This window comes from Odontomachus brunneus, unplaced genomic scaffold (assembly GCF_010583005.1).
Source record: "Odontomachus brunneus isolate Ranch 3 - 2012 unplaced genomic scaffold, Obru_v1 Obru_scaffold_004, whole genome shotgun sequence".
Lineage (NCBI taxonomy): Eukaryota > Metazoa > Arthropoda > Insecta > Hymenoptera > Formicidae > Odontomachus > Odontomachus brunneus.
This window is the reverse complement of record NW_022639454.1, coordinates 4,071,682-4,093,245: the sequence shown is the minus strand read 5'-3', so window position 1 is coordinate 4,093,245 and position 21,564 is coordinate 4,071,682. Positions and strand designations below refer to the sequence as shown.

The 21,564-nt window shown below is 45.8% G+C and overlaps 2 protein-coding genes across 9 annotated transcripts in view; one reads left to right on the top strand and one right to left on the bottom strand.

Moving 5' to 3' along the window:
* Positions 1–1,226: 1,226 nt before the first annotated feature.
* The window catches only part of LOC116845708 (leucine-rich repeat-containing protein 15-like), a 38,310-nt gene continuing 17,972 nt past the window's right edge, over positions 1,227–21,564 (bottom strand). The window contains exons 1-3 of one of the 7 annotated variants that reach the window (XM_032818771.1): positions 17,562–17,765; positions 4,004–4,395; positions 1,227–3,674 (exon numbers count right to left, since the gene is read on the bottom strand). In XM_032818771.1, the coding sequence (XP_032674662.1) occupies positions 2,030–3,674; positions 4,004–4,389 (2,031 nt within the window). In that variant the 5' untranslated portion in view covers positions 4,390–4,395; positions 17,562–17,765 and the 3' untranslated portion in view covers positions 1,227–2,029. Of the gene's footprint in view, positions 3,675–4,003; positions 4,396–8,570; positions 8,746–9,329; positions 9,547–11,024; positions 11,173–11,627; positions 11,777–17,561; positions 17,766–21,564 lie in introns of those variants that run through there. The other 6 variants (XM_032818753.1, XM_032818734.1, XM_032818760.1 and 3 more) reach the window with 6 other exon arrangements.
* The window catches only part of LOC116845744 (platelet glycoprotein V-like), a 27,295-nt gene continuing 23,557 nt past the window's right edge, over positions 17,827–21,564 (top strand). Inside the window, exon 1 of one of the 2 annotated variants that reach the window (XM_032818795.1) lies at positions 17,827–18,691. The gene's annotated coding sequence lies outside the window, so the exon portion shown is untranslated. Of the gene's footprint in view, positions 18,692–21,010; positions 21,029–21,564 lie in introns of those variants that run through there. The other variant, XM_032818811.1, reaches the window with a different exon arrangement.

Sequence of the window (21,564 nt, the reverse complement as noted above, 5' to 3'; positions counted from 1 at the left end):
ACATGACGTCTTTTGGATGTCTTCAAGACTTCTTTCAATAATTTGCGCTGTCTGGGGTCGTACACGCGCATATCTCCTCCGATCCACTGTAATTGAATATGTAATTAGATGAGCAAAGCTTCTCTCTCGTTTATCAAATTTTTAAATGATCCTCATAGTTAGCTAACTTAACGATTCGTGTGCTACAATATTTAAGTGAAATCAATCGAGCGAATCGAATGAATGGAAACGCGGCATCGATATGTACCGCGAGTGCATATTTCATGAATCACACGTGGGGAGAAATAATGTGGAGGCTTCCGTCGAATTTGTACATACATGGGTCCTGCATGGTCATCTTTCAGCGAACGGTAACATGTCAACGTAACAGCAGTCGTATAATACGCATAAATGAAATTGAAATGTTGCTTGTGATGTGTATCCTCATTGAAAATGACACGCGATATGTCTGTGCGCGTGCGTGAAAGCGTGTCAGATTTAAATTTTGTATCGCGCTATCAAATGTAAATGGTATAATTAGAGATAACTGTATCTGGCGGCGAATAAATTGCATAAGAAGGGAAGGAGGGGTAATTTTCTACATTTGTGGCGTGCCTCTTCAGATATATACAGCGCTATCGAAACTGTTAATCTCATACGATATAACTCACGTTGACATACCGGTGTAATTTTGCAAATTTTACACCGGAATTGTATACACTTTCAACACACAGACGCACACGTACACGAGCGCGCATTGTTCGTCGTGATATATGTAATAATACCTATTATTTGCGGCTAATAGTTGAAGCAGTTATTCCACGTTATCGAAATACTCATAAGCAACATAAAATCTCGAGAAGAAAATAACTAATTTTGGTGCAAGCCGCATGATTATTTTGAAGGTAATAACCGATCGATACAAGTGACATATAATATCAGAAATGTCATTTCGCGTTATTTCATTAACCGTTGCCTTCTGTCGTAACGTAGTTACGTAAATGCGAGTGATCAATGTCGACCTGTTATTACATAAAACGTTTTATTGAGACGGTATTTTGTTAACCGCTGAAATATATCCGAGTGGCGTACACGGTACATACAATGTATTATCGAGCATCGACACCGCGTTGTATCGATCAGTCACATCTATGCGTTCTAAATATATTGTGTCAGTTAGCGTGATTAACCCACGGGCCAAACGCGTCATCGCGAGCGTATAGCAAAAGTAAAAAAATTAGCACGTGTATCAAGAAGGATCGATATGGAACTTTATTAAACACAGTCTTGTACAATTCGTGATTAAAACGAAATCATTCAGCACATAATAATCCGCGCGATAATCTTAAGTCGAAAATAACCTTGGAAACATGCGAAATTCGAATGGCACTGATCTTTGCATTTGAAATCGAGAGACGCGTTGTTTATTAATTTGAGTATCTTTCTCTTCGATTAAATCCTACTATTGCGACTTCTCTTTTTCTACTGCAACTTTATCTTATTTATTAACGTCGCTTAATGGCAGCTAATCGTCGCGGCTTACGCACTATTTTATCGAATTGAAACGAAAACTTTTACGAGAATTATTCTTATATATATGTACGAAAAAGACTGTTTAATATATATATATATATATATACATATACATATGTATGTATATATACATATATATATATATACATATATATATATATATATATATATATATATATATACATATACATATATATATATACATATATGTATATATATATATATATATATATATATATATATACATATACAAAATCGTATTTGTGACTTAGTAACTTCTCCGGGCGTATCTTCTAATAACGCAAACCACATGTGTCAGATCTGGTCTTAAGTCTTATGGCTAAAAAAATAATGTCACAGATATATAAATTCCCCATGATATCTGTGTATCGTGACTTACACGATATAACAATATCGCAATAATATTTAATAGTAATGGCGACTCGCCTTATAATTCCTGTTTGTATTTGCGCACTTTGTGATAGTAGATGTCAAACATCGGATGGGTTATCGCGTATCATGAACGTCGGCTACAACTGGACTCGCGGACATATTTGGCCCAAGTGCGCGAGGGCGTGAACTGGCTGGGATAATGCTTGCGACTCGAAATTGTCTGACGACTGTCGCCGGTCATGTTTCGATAGGTCTCCTCGTCGTAAGAGCACGAGAGATTTTTCCTTCGTTTCGCAGAGCCAGTCTCGAAATTGGCCGGCTGGCTGCCAACGAGCACATGGAGATCACCCTTTTCGTATACGGCCCAGTCCCATGTCTCCGTGATGGAGCAATTGCATATGAATGGATTGCCCATTAGATTGATGGACAGTAAGCGCGGATTGGCTTTGAATACCGTCGGATTAATTGTACTTAACTTGTTGTTACTCAAATCTATGTGCTCCAATGCGTGCAGCTTTTTCAGAGAGCTGAGATTCTCGACGCCGGAGATAGGGTTTCCCGAGAGATTCAGCTGCGTGAGATTGTTAGTCGTGGCGAATATATTCTCGTTCAGATGCGAGATGCCGCAATTGCCAAGATCCAGAATCTCTAGATTAGACAGTTGCGCCGGTAACAGCGAGCCCTCGTTGGGTACGATGAGCGGATTGCCGTTGAGCTTGAGCTCGATTATATTCGTTGAGAGACGATCACCGAAGACTTTCGGGTCTAGCGGTATCTTCAAGTCGCACTTGTTCAATTCTAAGCTTTCTAGGCGTGTTAGATTCGCGAACAGTCCTTCCTCCAACGTGTGAAGCTCGTTTCCAGAGAGGATCAGTTGTTTCAGCGAGGTCATTTGTGCGAAAGTATTATTCCCGACGTAACCGAGGCCGCAATATGACATGTCCAGGTACTCTAGCGATCTTAACGGATTGAGAAGGCTGACGAACGCGTCGGATAACGGATTATGAGAGATGTCGAGTTCCTCGAGATTTTCGAATATCTCGAAGGCATTCGGCAATCTTCGGAGGCTGCAATTGCTGAGAGAGAGCTTGTGGAGCTTTGGCAAGTGGCGGAGAACGACGGTTAAGTCGCTGGCGAACATTGGATTGCCGCTTAAATTGAGTACGCGCAGTTTACTCGCGTTTCTGAAAGCCTCTTCGGAAAGGCGATCTTGCAGGTTGCAATTCGACAAGTCCAGAGACTGAAGACTGTGCAGATTGTGGCCGAGCGTGTCTTCGACATCCAAATGCCATAATTCATTGTCCGCGAGTACCAACTGTCGAAGATACAAGTTCTTGGCGAAGGCGTCACCCGGTAGATTTGTGACGCCGGTGTTGCGGATATCAAGATGCTCCAAGCGCATCAACGGCCCGAGAACATTCCTCCAATTCAGTGTCTTCAGCGCGTTGTCCGCTATCTCCAATTGTCGCAAGTTCTCCAAGTGGGAGAACGCCTCGGCCGATATGTACGTTAAGTTGCACCCGTTCATTTTGAGATATTCCATGTTCGTCAGATGATCGAACGGACCCGGTTCTATCCTCTGCAAAGGATTGTACGACAAATCAAGCTTGTTCAAATTCGTCGTGTTGTAGAAGAAGCGTGTGTCGAGCTGGCGGATACCGCACGAATTCAGATCAAGGTAGAGCAGCGTGCGGCAATTCAGGAAGTGTCCCTCGACCACGTCCAAAGGGTTGTGCTGGAGCTCGAGTGTGATTAGACCCGGGCTGTCCCTGTTGAAATGAATATCATATATCACCCATCCACCATTGAGAAAAACGGTTACTAGCGAGCATAGACTTATATATAAAATAAGCGCTCCTATTGAACAAGAGACTGTGAAAACTTGGCTACAAGCAGGCTATCCTATTAGTGCAGGCGTTCGATTTTTGTCTAGCTTAACTCCTATTGGAGTTAGCTAAATAAAGTTCAAATACTTGTAGACAATTTAAGGGAAATTTAGATGTCCTTTGAATCTTGTCTTTGAATCTCTTAGAAAAAGACAGTCTATACATGTAAATTTATGCTCGCGAGTGTAATTGATACATTTATTGATACATACCGAAATGCCTCAGGATCGATCCGCCTGATGGCATTGTACGAGAAATCCGCATCCAGGAGATATGTTAACCCAGCGAAGGATTCGTATGACAGCTCGGTTAATCGGTTGTGTGCCATCTGGAGGCGTCTCAGCTTGATCGCACTGGGAAACGGGCCGATGTTCGCGATATTATTATCATTCATGTCTAAAATATAGACATTGTGGCTGAGCTCGCTGTATGGGATGGTAGTCAGGTTGCTATCCGAGCAATCCGTCACCCAGTTGATGCGAAAGTAGTGACAGTGGCAATCTACGGGACATTCTTGCTCCAACAGCTCCTCATTCAGGGCGAACGTCGAAGCGACCAGGCACACCGCGAGCAGACGCAACGCTGTCATTTGGACCATCGCGATCTGCAATGAAACAATAGAATGCAATCAGTATGCGATGTTGGATTCCCGTGCATATGTACATACATACATATGCGCACGTTTGTATCAATTTCTCATAAAAGCATATTTTTATAACGTTTCAATAATCGAAATTGAAATATTCCCATGACATATTATATCTCGCACGATGATACATCTCGTACATTTTAATTATTATAATAATATAAAATACGAAACTATATACTCCTACATAGAGTATACGTGAAAAATTCACAGAGAAATCGATATTTCTGTTTCTCTCTCATGGACATCTCGCCTTTATTAGATTTAGTTATGCACACATATACACACACATTCACGCACACATCGGAATGCATGTAATATATCGGAATAAATTACTCATTCGGTGTGCTGCGTCCGTTGAAACGCGCTGAAAAATACAGCCGGAGAATATTTGAAATATCTCGCGCAGTTCCAGCGCGACGCCTTAATCCGCGTAAATGAGTCAGCCGGCGGAGAGCCGTGTCGGGAGCCGTTAAATAGCGAGCACGTTCTTCTTATGCGTCGCGATGACGAATCGCGTTCAGCCAACTTTTTACGTTGGCGGAGGAGTGCATTACAAGGAAACGCGCCGACGCCTTTGGCCGCTAGACAACTTCACGGTCGAAGTCGGGGAATAGGGCTTTCCGCCAGAATGGTACGCGTTGCACGCTCGGCTGCACTCCGGAGAAGAGGAGCGAGCGAGGGCCAGCCCCATGCCACGGCGGGCTCGTCTTCGACCGCGAGAGCACCACCATTAAACCGTCGACGTACATTCGCCTCGTCGAAACTGCCAACAAACCCCCGCGCGCCATATTTCCAGGCATCGGCTCGCCTCCGGCGCCAGGATTCTTTAGTTTTCAAATGCCCGGTTTTTCCAGACTCGGCGAGAAAACGCCGCGTGTCGGGGATAAAGTCATTTGCATGCCGATTCTCTCTTTCCCCCCCCTCCTCCTCCTCCTCCTCCTCCTTCCCCGCGCTCTTTCCCTTAGGCGAGAGACACTTTTTGCGGGTGTCGCCTTTCTTTATGCGGCTGCGTTTTGACTGGGGATTTCCAGGCATCCGGCCGCCCTCCGGGATCTCCCGAGCGGAATTTACGCGTTGACGGAAGCGTTCGTTAAATCAATGGATTCGAATGCGCCGGGATATTTTCCCCGTTCTCGTTACGTTCTTCGCGATTCTCGCTCGCTTCCTCTCTCTCTTTCTTTTTCTTGCGCTTGTCGCGCGCCGTTTTGACGGATTGCATCTAATATACACTGTGCCATTGTTCTCTCGCTGAGGGCACACTTGTCAAATCGATATCGCTGTCTACATCTAAACGAGCAAGTAGGCGTCTCCGAGGAATGATGCCGCTGACTGACGGCTGAGAATCATAGGATAGGTTTGGGACACACGCTGTCATGTCGGATCATAGTGCACACATTCCTCGTGCAAGATCACGTGAGATGGTCCCACAAGATCGGGATGATCTCGAGTTATGCGACTCGTTCTGTGTACGTCGAGATCAATAACCATATATACTTAGTCCTCGTTCGAGTATCTCGCCCTGCGAAAACTACTTCTGTCGGGAGGACAATACAATTTTGCGGACACGGTAGTGTTTTTATTGAGCCGGCAGATGAAATGGCCTTATATCGCCTGATATCGTTCTCCGAGAGAGAGAGTCGAGTTTATTAAATTTCGCGCGCGCCAAAGTTTTTCCTTCTCCTTCTTTCTCGACGCTGAGAGTTGTGCTAGCTATTGCATAAGTGCGCTCTTCGTATAATATCATTATACGAATTGGCGGATGTTCTGTAAAGGCGATACTCGCGCAAATGGATAATTCATGCACTTTGCCAGCGAATGTCGAATTGCGTGAATTCTATTACGTATATATAATGTGCGTAGGTGTTTCCCGTCCACGGATGTGATATGAATGTTAATTGAGATGTTTGCCACTTCTAGAAGATACCGCGCAAGTGAGCAAGACCACACAATTTAGGAACTAAACTTTAAGAACTCTGTAACAAACGCATAATACGCAACACGCCTGTTCTTCGTGCCGTTTCTCACGCAAGCCAATGCGGAGAATGCGCGTTTTCGCACATTCGCGCGACAAGGTCGATATTATGCGAAATTACAACCGTGCAATGCTGGCGCCGACTAAGGAACAACGATGTTGTTACTAATTTAAGCTCTCCTGGCATCGCGAGCGCACATTTTTCGCAGGGCAGCCGAAAATCGTACCGATTAATTCGTCGGGTTTTTGCGCGATTATCGAGCGGTTTTAGAGATGCGAGAGCGTTTAGTTCAGTGGATTTAATTGGGGTCTCGTTGAATTCGCGGTATTTGCTTTTTCAACTCTACTGGAAAATTTCAAATTAGTTGATTACAACGTTTCTCTGATCAAAGCTTCAATTGTATATCGCGGAGTTCGCGCAAATACGCCGCAACTACGCGCAACGTGTTTTATCGTAATACTCCAATTGTGAACGAGTGGAATTAAAAATAGCGCGCGCGCGCGTTCCACAAAAGACATATTTCAGCGCATTACACGGGGACAATTGCGATTGCAGCGCGACAAATGAATAAGCGCGGGACCGCTGATTGCGCGTACACACTTAGTCAGCCCGGGGCGTGTGTCTACACGATAAACAAAACACCTGTTCCCAACTTACGTGGGGAGTCGCGCGACGTTTTACGATATCGACGTGAGATGGATCAGGTGCACTTCACCACCGGCGGAGGACCGACACACCCCCCGCTAACATATATTTCTCCAAGCTGCAGCCGCCGTGAGAAACGACCGCGCTTTAAGATTCTGCTACAAGGTTGCACGAAGTATACCCCGGCATATTTCATTCTCCGCGCATCAAACGCGACGTCTCACGTACGCATTAGTTTGCGTCAGAACGGCCGAGAGACGCTTTGTTGCATAGATAATCTCTCCACGGATTCACATCTCTGTGGGTGCGTTACATTTACCGATTTATTTTCACGCACGCACACACGATTGTCTTTCATCTCTACACGTAACCACAGACAATAAGAATTATTGAAATGTCGAACGTACTGAAGCCTGTGTACTGATAGTCGTTACTCGAAACTTCCTACCTCAGGTGAGATACTCAGATTTGAATTTAGAACTGCATGTGAATTTTTCAGCTGAATCACGATTACAAATATAATGTCACGTGTATCATATGGTTCGTATTGAAAGGCTCAGACACAACTTTAAATTAGATCTGAATATCTCACGTGAAACAAGTTTCAAATAGCGATCCTAAGACCTAGGAATAGTCATTACTTGAAACTTATCTCATGACAGATACTCAGACTCAGAATTTAGAATTAGATCTGAGTTTTTTCCATTCAAAACACACATGATACGCGTGACGTTGCATTTTCAAACGCAACTTCACCAAAAAACTTACATATAACTGTACTTAAACATGAATATCTCACTTGAAGTTACCTTCAAGCAACTATTATACGGGTCTAAGGCTCGTATTAATAGTCATTACTTGAAACTCTTCTCAAATGAGATATTCAGATTTTAATTCAGAGTTAGATAAAAGTTTTTCAGTTGGATCGCGATTACAAGTATGTCACATATATCATATAATTCAACTAAAAAATTTTAATCTAACTCTGAATAAAAATCTAAATATCTCACATGAGACAAGTCTCACGTATCAACTATTAATACGGACTCGTATTAATAGCCGTTACTTAAAACTAGTCTCACGTAAAATATTCAATTTTCATTCGGAGTTAGATTAAGTTTTTTCAATTAAATTATGATTAAATTATGATGTGACATATTCATCTATAATCGCGTGATTCAATTGAAAAAAGTTCTCATCAAACTCTGAATTTACAAATCTGAGTGTCTTACTTGAGACAAATTTAAATAACGATTATTAATATAGATTTGAATTCGCTCTTCTCCGAAGGAAACAAATCAAATCTTTTTTCATTCACGTAGCGTGATTTCACATAATGCAAACAGTCGTTATGATAATTGTTATTATGACGCATGCTGCGATAATTGTCTTTAATAAGAAATCACATCCTAGCGACTCCGTCATCGATGATACACTCGCTCGCAACGTCGTTCATCGGCCGCTCGACGAACTTCAGAACACCTTATGACACTATTTTATATTGAAAAGCACCTCGTCTTGTCTACTTCACCGCTCGCGTCGGCAGCGATTTGCGATGACGCGAAGGCGACGTAACACGTTGGATCACGTTACTGGAGTGTAATCCGCGCCCGTTACGCCGCCAAGTCAGTACACGAGGCAATCGAGCAGCAAGTTATCCGCATAAGCTCCTCGCATGAACAACACCGAGGCCTGAGAGAGCTTATCTAAAGGCCACTTGAAAAATTAGGATATCTTTTAGACCTGTACGATCCCACTTCATGGACCATCACGCGCATAGCTGAATATATGCGTAGCGCGAGATCCTTTCAACCAATGAGTATCTAGAAAAAATTGCCATATTAATTTGCAGAATATGCTCATTGGTCGAGACGGTTCTATACTATGCACGTACAGCTTTAGCATTTGGTGTGCGATAGCCTTATCACTCTCTCGCTCTTAGACTTTTCTATATTGCGTGCGTAGTCTCGCGATATTTCCCGAGGTATCTCCGAAGTACGATATTTCCAATTTGTTGTCTCGCCGTGTGGGTATATGCGTGCATCTGCGTGTGTATGTGTGTCTGTATGTATGCGTGCGTATATTGTTGCTGAAGTTCTCCCGGTCTACGGCGGCGCTCTAAGTGGACGCTCCAATGGCTTCGCAATTGGATTTGACCGACTACTCCTATACACAACCTTTGCCACGTATTTTGCAGCAACAGCACCGGTAAATGTAGTAGGAAAACAAGTTAGAGATACTCATCTCCTCTCTCCTTTACCTCTTACTTACCGCGGCTCTCCAATCGCTCTCTCCGTGAAGGAAGGTAAGCAAATAATTTGTTGTTTAAACGTTCTAGCCACAACGCTTTGGCTTCGCGCGAACTGGCTGTCGCAACCGCAGGGAATCGGCGAGACAAGTCACGAAAGCGGCTCACGTCTGCGTTTATGTTAGCGTTTAAGTTCGCGTTTATGTAGCGGATGACCGATGACGACCTGAGACGACGGATCGCGCGGCCGGGCTCCGTCTGCGCGAACGGAGATGGATCGAGCGGCCGGATGGATTGCCAAGAGAGTCGCGGCTAAATGAAATCATATCCGAGTGCACTCGGGGTAAAATCTACCAAGCCGCTCTCTCGTTTCTTCCATGTTGCTCGCGTCGGCTCTCGTTTCAATTCAGGGGCCAAGTATGCCTTTTTTTTTATCGCAAGTTCCGTTTTCCGTCACACGGGCGTCCTGCGTGTAAAGTTGTCTCGGCTGGAGAATTAGGAAGACGTACTTGGCGTTCGAATACACGTGAAGAATACGGCGCCAGTTCAGCTCGACTCGGCTCGGCAGCCGCTTTGTGCGATCTGTTCGTTTCAGTCACACTTCCTGCGCTTTGTTGCCGTACCTGCCCTCTTCCTTACTACAAAGCCGGAAACGTACACTCCGCTTTAAACCGAATTAACCCAGAGCGCGTTGCACTAAATGACAAGCTGGCCGAAATAATTACTTTCAAGCGCACATGTGTGTCAAGGAAATTTGCAAAAATAGATCTCAACGTGATCGTTGCTTCGGAGAAATTATTTTTCCCATGCGACAAGCGCGAAATAATTTGGGAAAATTGGATTATTACTATCAGATTACTACTATTAGATTATTATTATCAGATAATCAAATAATATTTTATTATAATTCTTTCATTCCCTATGATTGATTTTTTCGTCTCCACAGAGTATCGTTGTCTTTCTGCGATACGTGTACAGTCAGCTGATTAAGACTACGTTTTAATATTTACTTCCGGTACTACAAATTTATATATAGTTCATGTTATATGTACTATAAATTTCCAGTACTGGAAATGCTTGGCGCGTATTTGAACGCGCCCTTTTCATTCCAAGTTCGGTCTTTCTTATACGAACGTTTCGTGTAAGATTGTTTCAACTTGAGGATCAGAAAGACATACTTGACGTTCGAATATACGCGTCAAAAATACAACCCTGGGCAGTGATCGCAAGACAACCTCAGTGTGGCTTTTCCTCGATAAGTTTTGATAGTTATTCGTATCCAACATGAAGACGTGTCTCCCAATAGACAAAAAACCAATTGAAAAAACCATGAGAAACAAATTCTTCTATTGGACACGGGATACGTCACGAAACTCATCAAAGAGAAGTTGCAACTTTTAATCAACCGACTATTGCGCACGTCTTGCGCAATTTTCGGCAACCCGACTCCACGAGAAGGGCTGGTCCGGGAAAGCGGAGGGGAGGCACTGGCGACGAGTTTCGCGTCCGAAAGTACTTCGGCGGAGAGGAAGTTCGTGAAGCGAAGTACCACCTGAGACAAGTTAACAGGCGAGAATCCAACCATATAGTCCTACCACAGGCGCCTCGCCGGACCGGCTCTGCCTTGGATAAGCGCGACCGTGATTCTCGCTCTTTCTAACCTCATCATTCTTCGGCGCGACCTGTCAAATCCGCGGAGAGAGGCACCACCATCTTACCGTGTGCGGACGCGGCGTTACGGAGCGAGGGACCTTGCACTTCGGGTCGATTGTTGTCTCGATCTGCCTGCACTCGACGAGAGGCCCGACAACGCGGCCTAACTATTCGGCACAATTCAGGATCGGAAGCTCACCGACGCGAACACCGTCAAACTGTGCGCTTGCGCCACGATTTAGCCCTTTTTAAATGCGTCTTGCAGCTGGAACGTATACGCGGAAAAGTCTTGACGTTCGAGCTCTCGATGTCGAACGGTATATCGATACGTGCGGTCAGAGCGACGGTCACGTGACGCGATTCCAGCTGAAGTTGGCTGTTCTCGCGTAAACATTTGCCCGGCATCGCGAATGTCTCATTCACGAGACGATCTGGGCGATTGTATTGCAACACACACACAGAGAGAGAGAGAGAGAGAGAGAGAGAGAGAGAGTTCGTGTGCACATTAAGCTCAAATGCCATCGCTAACTTTCAATTGTATAACCGAGTGATTCTTCGCACCGATCAAACATAAAAACTTGAAATGGATAATTGTAATTGATAGTCGTCGCGACGTCTCACTTTTCTTGTCTAACAATAAGACACGTCGTTATCTATTGTTTACGTACTCACGTATTCTTCCGTTCGCTTCTCCAGCTCGCAACGGAGTCGAACTGACTCGCGAGAGACGGCCAAGTGCCGCGTGCACTGGCGAAACCTTCGCGAAAAACGTATTCGCGACGATACAGGTGATTGATTAATACCGGCTACACGCAAGCGACCGACGATCGAGCGAAAGAGAGGACGAGAGAAAGAGATAGAAAGGGAGACGCGCATGCGTTGCATCGCTTTCGCGATGCACACGCCGTTTGCAGATGACGCTAAAGGCGCGGTTCAAAAGTGAAGCGCATCTCTCAACAAAGAGGAATTAAATAATCGAGATAAACGACAGAAAAAAAACTTGCGACCGATCCGGAGCACGTATTTACGCTCGCCACTTATCTCGAAAGTGTCTCTTGCGCGGCGGTCACGTGCGAAATGACGTTCTCTTGTCGGAGAGACAACTACGCTCTGCGAGGAATACGCACGAGATATATATCTGTGAGATATTTCATGGTATGGTATGTTCGCTCGCAAAACTGCTTTCACACCTTTTTTCCAATGAGATCGCGACGCTAAAAATTGTCACAAAGAAGTTATTTTTAAGTCATTTTTATATATTTTAAATAAAATATTTTTATATATTTTAAATAAAATATACTTTTAATAAAATAAAATAACATGTGTTATAAATACACGTCAGTAGCGATTTTCAATTGCGACAACTTGAAGCGCTGCAACTTGATTCCATCAAAGGTGCGCGAACCATTCCGCGATCGAGCATGCATGAGGGGCAAATGATAACTTTGAACGGGAACGACTTATTGTCTCGGCAGTTACACAACGTTCGCGTCTCGAAAAGTCCTACTTCTATTGCGCAGCGGATGAATCGTCCGCCGTTTCAACTGATGCATATGAGATGCACTCAACGTGAAAACAGGATAAACCGGAAGGAATATTTTAGGGTACATTTCTTGGAAGCAACACGTATCTATGGCTTATAAGCATTTACATTCTCATTAAAGAAACTTCGTCGCGCTGGTAGAATCAGCTCTGACGTGTCCGCGAAGAACCTTGTAGCATTCATTCATCAAATTAAAGACCAGCGCATTACGTGTACGTGCATGCGCGTGCACATTGGCGTGAATCACACGTCTTCGCGCGAGAAATGCATATATCAGAAATGTCACTTTTATTGCTATTTAAAATAATACTGCAAATTTGCAAAATATCAATCAAATTGGTATTTATTACCAATACTGTGAAAAAAATTCCAATTTATTACCAAAATTTATTACCGATATTGTGAAAAAAATGTCGCTTACAATTGTGAAAAAAAATAGCATAATATTATTTAAAAAATCCAAGGTGACTTATTGATCTTTTTTATGAGAATTTTTTCAATTGCAATTTTTCATTGTAAGTGGTAGCTTACACGAGACAGATCAGTGTTAATCTTACAACTTTTTCTTTAATCATATATATTATTTGACGGTTGATTCATTTTGAATGTATTTTGAGGACACGATTCGCAATCTCTCGCGTTTCCCTCCGATTATTACCGCGTCGTTTCGAACGGCCGAACGAATTCTGGTCGAAACATTATTTTATATTTCCGATAACGAGTCGCTCTTCCTACTACTGCCGTTGACACATTGCGCAACAACGATCACAAAGCCTGGCGCTTTTTGACCCACAGCCGCAGTTTGCCCTGGCAGGTACTCGCATGTGGCATTCGCACCCGTGTTGCAGTGCCGAATGCTACTACGTATGTATTCGGATCTGAAGAGGACAATGGGAAATCGATATGGGTCGGATATGGTACGTGTCATTCTCGTACGTTTGGCCGATGTTTGTTCATGCAGTCAGTGCGTGATTGAACGAGGCGGAGTGCAACAACGTCCTCGCGTTTCGAAGAATCGCATTCAGTAGGAACCGGCGGTCGGAGGTCGCGCGCGCGCGCGAATGTATATTGCGAGACGCGGAGAATAGGGTGATCCCGTGATCTTGACTGGGACCGACGACCTGCCAGCCCCACTCTCGTATCGCTGCCGCGACGAATGAGGAGAGCATCGATTAACTTTGCGATTGACGTTAGCCTTCCCGATAACGCACCGCTGAATTATCGTCTCGGGATTAATTTCCCTCTGCGGAGCGTGCCGCGGATTTACCTCCGCTTTTCCACCTTTTTCGGTCTTCCTATCCTTCTTTCTTTCTGTCTCTCTCTCTCTCTCTCGCTCCATCATTCCTTTCTTCCTCTCCTTCTTTCTCGAGCATCGTGTATAACGAGAGGATTAAAATAACGACGGGGGTTCAAATTTAATGGAACGTAACGTCCCGGCGCTTTGACGCGGGCTTCCAAGCGGTCGAAAATGTACACCCCCCGGAGATTAACGGGACTTAATTTTCCATCGGCAAGCCTGGAATCGCACGTAAATACACCGGCGGAACGGTTAGTTGGCCGTATTTTTCCGCGTAAATAGCGGGCGAATGGAAACCTCGATTCTTTCTCCCTTGCTTAATACTAACGCGCTATTATTTTCATTCCAATAGCCGTCGAATTTCTGGCCGTTTTTTGGCCGAATTTCCGACCGGCGAAACGTGACGCGTCTACGTGGAATAAAATATCACGCGTTTTTTTTTTCCTTTTTTATATTTCAATCTAGAACACATGGCTCTACCGGCCGAGTCGTGTACGCGACTACAAATCAAGTAACAATTATTTATACTGTTTTAATTATATAATTGCGTTATTATTTCAGAATGTATTTATAAAGAGAGAGAAGAGGGGGCGGGAGAGGACGTTTGATATTGGTATTGATTCGTGTAGAGGATGACGGTACTCGCTGTAGCTGTGCATCCACGTGTGTGTTTGGAAAGGAGTATTTAAAATATCTCGCCGCGACGTGCACGTAGTTATGAGCGCGCAACCGTATGACCGTAATGCTACTTTATACCCGGCGTTATTGTATACGTACACGTATTTTTCACTTGCGCGTATCGTTTTGCTCTCATATTATCGTGTTTGTTCACAATGCGCCGCCGTACGCGTCAAGGCTCACGACTGTCTCTCGCGGGTGATCTTTATTTATGTATTTGCGACTATATTCGGCGCAATTCTCATGTATACGCCACGGGCAGAGCTTTAATATCAATTTGTATGCCGTTACTTGTAACTCTCCATAAATCTTACATTACGGTTAAATAGATACTTTATATGAAGATCTTCCGTCAGATATACTTGCGCACGTGGCAAATTTAAAACTGCGTTGCGCCTCGTTGCGTTATTAGATATTCGCCGGACGCACGATAAATATTAATTTAACTTGGCTCAAAGTTCGCTATCTCTCAACAACGAGGCAGCAAGAGAGAGTGAGAATGAGTGAGTGAGACAGACAAAGAGAAAGAAAGAGAGAGGAGCACTTATTAGCATACGACGTCTCCCAAGCTCATTAACGATACAACGGCAACTTACGCGATTGACGCGTACTATCTTCCTCTGACCGGATCTGAAACAATCGCTCTTGCATAATTTTCTGACAACTGACCTAGGATAACGGTCGCGCGAGACTTTACAAGTTTTTTCTCCTTTTTTTCAGCTACACCTTTTTATATGCTCCGCGCTTAAGTAAATATATGCCTCCTTTGAAGAGACAAGGGAGAAAAAAGTGTAGGAAAATATAGGAAGTTTAGCTAAAAAAGAGATCTATTATGAGATAATGCGTAGCAATGACACAGATTACGCGAAGCCTCGCTTCCCTATCTTGTCTTATTTCTCCATAAAACGCATGTCGGAAGAGAGAAAGAAAGGGAGAGAGAAGGAGAGAGAAAAAAATGTCTTTGTGTGATCTAAATATCTTAGAATACTATAAATACGTTTAGCAAAGCGTTCTCTCAGAATGTTAATATATTATATAATCCTGTATGTGAATGTATGCCAAATGTTGTAATTTTTCAAATGGATTCTTGACAGCGATCTTTCTAGATCGCTGATAAACGTGGCGTAATGTAATAACAAATGTCTCGCACGCATCGCATAAATTCTCCGATTTGTTTTATCGACCAATAGCGAAATATTTAGTTGCAAAGATGCACCGTAGATGGCGATGAGACGCCTCTCGAAGAGATTCTCCCTTCCTCTCTCGCGCACGCAACGAATCTGTAAAAAAAGAAGAAAAAAAAAAAAAGAAAAAAACCAGGGGAAAATCGGAAGTGGATTTTTTCGCGACGCGTATTCCACGTTGCAGACTAATAATCAATCAATTGTTTACTAAGAGAACACGCGAACTAAATTGTCTGTCGGCAGCGATAATAAGCTGCGGTGGTATTGTTTGCTCGTTCAGACGACCGCGCTCCGCCACTTCACTCGGTGATATTATTTTTAACGTCGACGTACAGCGCGAAAACAGCGGAGACGCGGAATACCATCAACGGTATTTAGAGTAAATATCGCGGATATTTCCGTGACGGACGCGTTCCGATGCTTGCGCGGATACATCGCGCACACAAGAAGCCTCATCTATTTCGCGAGCCTTATATTCTCTTAGAATTATGTGAGAATGACTTTGGCAACGCTCCAGTGTGCCGTAGAATGCGCGGGGACAACATGTACGGTGCAACGAACTTTAGCCAACGTGACTTTGGACAAGATTCTTTTTGTTCCTGACGGGGAACTTTTCCGAGTCGCCAAGTCGGTGGCTCGCTCGCTCGCTCGCGCGCGCTCTTAACGTTTTCCCTCGCGGTAATACAAAAGTTCTGCACGTGTCATTAATATCGCGCGATGCGACAATTATAGAACAGTTCGTACGCGGACAAAACGGATTTAGTAGCGGAGATGCCTTGAAAGCCAGACTCGAGCCATTTGAGTCGAGGACATTCGATCCGAATTTTTCCGCGCCCAAATGCGACTCTTCGATTGCGTTCTCGCGGGAGAGGGAGGGGGAAGAAACCGCAGGGCCTTTGACTCGAATTTTCGTGAAGATGCCATTCACATCGACAACGTTACGTTGTAACGTTACGATTTGCAGGGATGCAAATTCCCCGCGGGAGAGAAAACAGAAAGTATTGCGTATAATAGCCGCTATTTGAGATGACACTCTTAAACACGCATTTATCGTAACAGTGCTCTATCCTGCCGCGCAATTCGGATCTCCGAACGCGACTTTGTTTTTCCGAACGCGCTCTTGTCCCCGCACGCGCGCGAGACTCGATGTGGACATAGATGTTTGTCGGAATTACCTCATTGTAATTAATACCATCATTATCGCATCGCGCTGGCTAGATTAAAAGCTGCGCGGCCGGCCCGGCGGGGGCACCGCGCGGGGACGGGGCTTAGCGCCGCGCGCGATAATTAAAAATTACAGCTGGCAAAAAGCAAAACGAATTCCTAAAAACCGTATCTACGCACCGTAATTTTTAATTATTATTCCGCGACGATCGCGCGTAAGCCGCAACCGCGACTGTTCGCGCCCTGTACGTTCGCTTAATTAATTAAACAAACGTAATTGCGGGACGCAAGCGGGCGGACACTACGGGCCATTTTTAATTAATTTACGGCAAAGTACGATTATACGAGCTTTTTTGTTAACGCCCCTTACGTGCGCCGCTTACGACGCGCTCCACGGCATTTACCCCGGGAATACCGTATTATATCGCCGGCAGCGGGAAACATTTCCGAGGAAGAGGGGGAGGAGAGAGCGAGGGGAGGAGGAGGGGGGGGTGGTGAATACTCGTTGTAAGAGAGAGAGAGAGGTAATTACGATTCCTATTATACACTAAAGCCGATACCGGTTACGGCCCGACCCTATTCAACCCCACAGAGCGCGCGGCTCCTCCTCGACGCTCCGCGGGCGCGCACCAGACCCCGTGTCTGGTGTAATCCACGACTTAATCCTCGGAGACTCGCCCGGGAACCGGGCCGACGCGAATTTCGGACGCGAATATGAAGAAGAATCACGACTCACGCGTGACCCCAGGCAGCGTTCTCCATGCGGCCGAGTTAGGGCGCTGCCGGGTGGAGCAGGTTAGGGTTGGCGTCGAGAGGTGCCATGGAGGTTTGGGGTTAAAGCGGTGGTGGCGACGGCCAGCAACGGCGGCGGCGGCGGCGGCGGTGGTGGTGGTGGAGGCGGCGGCGGCGGCGGCGACGGCGGTGATGGTGGTGGAAGTACTGGCGATGGTGGTGGTGAGCGACCAACTGCGCAGACCCCAAAGTCTCTCAGCCGCGAGTACGTAGTCAAACTCCGGCTCAGTAAGGACTGTGGTCCCCGTTTGCAGTGCAGTTCGAAATCTCTGGGAGCGACCGCGTTCTTTCGTTCCTCCTCTCTCTCTCTCTCTCTCTCTCTCTCTCTCTCTCTCTCTCTCTCTCCTTCTCTCCTTTTTTCTCCTTCTCTGTCTCTCTGTCTGTCTTTCTCTTTTTCTCTCACTCCTCTTTCCGCCGGCTGTGCTATCCCGTTTTTCATCTGTCCCCGCTGTCTTTCTCTGTCCCTCCTTTTCGCCTGTCGTCTGTTATCTCTCCTCCCTACCTGTAAACTCCACCGTGTGTCCCTTCACCCGACGAGAGAACGCCGCCTCCTTAAACTTTTTTTTTTCTCCACTCGCGTTCGGCTGTCGCGACGCAACCCCCTCCGCACGCGACTATACGTACGCATGTACGAACACACGCACGCAGTCACGCACGCAGGCGGAGGCGGGCAGCAGCAGACACGCACGCACGCACGCACGCACGCACGCAAGCACGCGGCGATCAGTGCGGAACCGTCCAGGAGCGGGTGAATTTACGATTGATGGATACGAGCGCAACACGCCGGACACGTCCCGGCAATTCGAGAGGTGTCTTCATGGCGAGTCACGTGGATCGGCGACGGTGATTCGGGAGAGAGTCTCTCGTTAGTACGGGCCCAGTGCGCCGTGGAACGTGTACGTGTTCTCCGCCTGATCGCCGACGGATGTCTACCACTCGGACAGGTTCATCGGCGTCCGCGTCGCGGGGGATCGCGGGGTGATCGGCAAGTGTGAGGCGCACGAGGAAATCGCGGTGGATCGGGTCGATGTGCACAGGTCCGAGAGAACGTACCGACACTTCACGTCGCTCGGTGTAAGTATACGACCACCCCCTTCCTCCGGCTGTTCTACCTCCTCCCCGTGTATACTAGCCCTGAATACGATATACCACGTCGACCATGAGTCACACGCGTCCGTGCGATAAGTCAGCTGGAAGCGCGATGCTTGCCGAAGCAACGTTCCTGGTTCATGGGATTTCTCGGGTCAGCTGTTTAATACCGGCTATACCGGCCGTTTTACGATATACAGTCCGTTGGGCTGATTAAATATGCATTCTCTTTGGCGCGCGTCGCACTTAAAATAGGGCTTTATCGACTCGCGTTAGAGATTGCTCCGTGTTTACACGATGCTTTTATAGAGTCCGCGCGTCGCGTCGATTCACGGGGAGGCGAGAGCCCTCGCCCCCGAGTTTACGAAACGTACACGGTGCAGGTGAATTCTTCATCGAGCGTTTAACGCGACGTCACTGGTGTAATTGAGTGGCACTTGACGCCATACTACGTGTCATTACTCTTGAACTTAAACGCGGCTATACTTGCAATCCGTCGATCCTTTATGTCCTGAGGAGAGAGTCAGTCGTCGTGACATTTTTCCATGGTTCTCCCGTTCAAAACGACAGAACCGAATGAAAGATAGCCGAGTCGCGAAATCGGCGATCGCGGATTGCTGACGCTTGCGAAAAAAAATAATCTCTGCGTATCTTTGAATCATAGACTCATTGTAGGTGAAAGGAATGTTCATTAGTTTCATTAGTTTCATTTGTAACACCTGCTTTTTCAATCTACGAACACGTGATGTCTAATTAACGAGCTTTTCATCTGCTTTTCTCTTGTGTTCTTTTTATTACGAGCGGAACGCGTCTCGCTGCGAAATAATTCTAATATTTAACACGATATCGAGTTTCGTGTACGCTTTAACTAGTAGTGTTTCGAGGAGATACGGTAATCTCATGCTGAATATTATAAGTGTCTTACCTCACCCTCCGAGCGAAGAAAGAGCGAAAAAAGGGAGGCGGCAGGGGAGGAGAGAAACTTCTCTGCAAAGTGGCATGTATAGCGAAGGCTCATCCGTAAAAGTCGATAACGAGCACGTAATTGAGAATCGTGATTACAAGAGTTGTTAAACAAATTAAAGCTCATGCCGCCGGTAGTAAATATATCACGGCGCTTTCTTCGGCCGTGGCTCTTTCGCTTCATAATTAATTCCCCGATACCGCAGATACTCCTAATCCCAGTGAATTCGTGCCGCCGCAGACGAGTTCGTAATGAAATGCACCCTTCCCCATTTTATCGGATATTATTATTTTTCAGCCTGAGATGGGAACTGCCCCAAAATATTCTCGGAGCTTAATAACGTGCCGGCTTATATCGCGGGCCGGGATATTAAGTACGCGTTAGCACGTACGTTTCCCGACGGTATTAAATTTTGGCGCAGTTCCTTCGGGGAAGTTACTTTTCCTTTTCGAGGGGAGGAGGGAGGGCCTCCGACTCCTGGCTGGCGAACGAAGAAAATAATTTCGCAATTAATTTCGGCGATTAATTTCGTAGTTGGTCGTACGCATGAGGTACTTGACCCTCCTCGATTCGTCGCTGAAACGTTTCGCGCGAGACGCTTAATAATGCGCGCACCGGCTCGCAAGGGGGGCGCTCCCGCGTTCGAAACTTATTCAGTTTTCGTAACGAGTGATTTGTCGCGGGCCGTAAAAATGTATCGCCGCTACGTGATTTGCGATTTCCCCCGAGATGCCCACAACGCGCGCGTGTTAATATTCCAGACCGCATGAATTGCACATCATGTGTCGTGCACGTCCGCAATTCTGTAACGCAATGCAATTTTTCGGCTTAAGTAACGCGACTCCGCGGCTCGCGAAATGCCATTAATAATGCACGCGTATAAACACGCGTGGGCATTAATCATTGTGAGCCGCGAGCCTGACCGAGAAGCTCATTCGTTTTCATCCAATTTATTCGCGCGGGAACGGATTTTTTTGATCGAGCGAACATTTATTACACACAGGTGAAATATTAAAAACACACACACACACATACAAAGGAGACGAGCGTCTCGCCGAATTCATTTTCGGCATTTTCCCCGCCGAATGTTCTTGGTTATCAGCGCGTCCTCGATTTACATATCGGCCGCGAGACCGATATGATTTCTACCCGAAATCAATTTGAAGATTTTTGATTGTGGCATTCTGAGTGGATATGAAACTTTTTATCGCTTATTACGCTCGTCGTGCCGTGATTAATCAACCCGGCCGTACTATCAAATGGGATGCGGATAATTAATCGTCGGTTTCACCACAACACCTGCTTGCTCGGCGTGGGAACATCTGAACCGTGTTAGACTCCGCAGCCTCACAAAAACGGTGAGCGTGCCGATCCGGATCGTGCATGGGGCTACCTCGAGTCATTAAGTAAACTGTAAATCTTGCTTACTCCGCTACGCGGGCTTACGTCAAATCCAATCGTAAATTCTGATATGCAGGAAAGATATTAAACCCTTACGCACATTTTCCCCTCTCGGACATTCTCTCTCTATCTCTCTCCTTCTCTCTCCGCCTCTCTACTTTCCCCATTTCGAGCTTTTCCAGCGTGCAATAACCGAGCGAGCAAGCGAGCGAGTGGCGCGCTCGAGAGCTAGAGCCTCCCAATAATAAAGCGGCCCATAAAGCTTACGGGGCATGAATGACGCGGGAATTACAGATAGTATTTACGTCGCCTCGCCATGGAAAAGTGTTATAGCGTTCGGCGTGTTGGCCGTCGAGCTCGTTCGTACGACACGTTTGTCAATCCGTTTGTGCGCCTACGCGAGTATCCCGAGGAAAGAAAGGAGAGCGGCAAACAGACAGAGAAAGAAAGAGAGAGAGAGAGAGAGAGAGAGAGAGAGAGAGAGAGAGAGAGA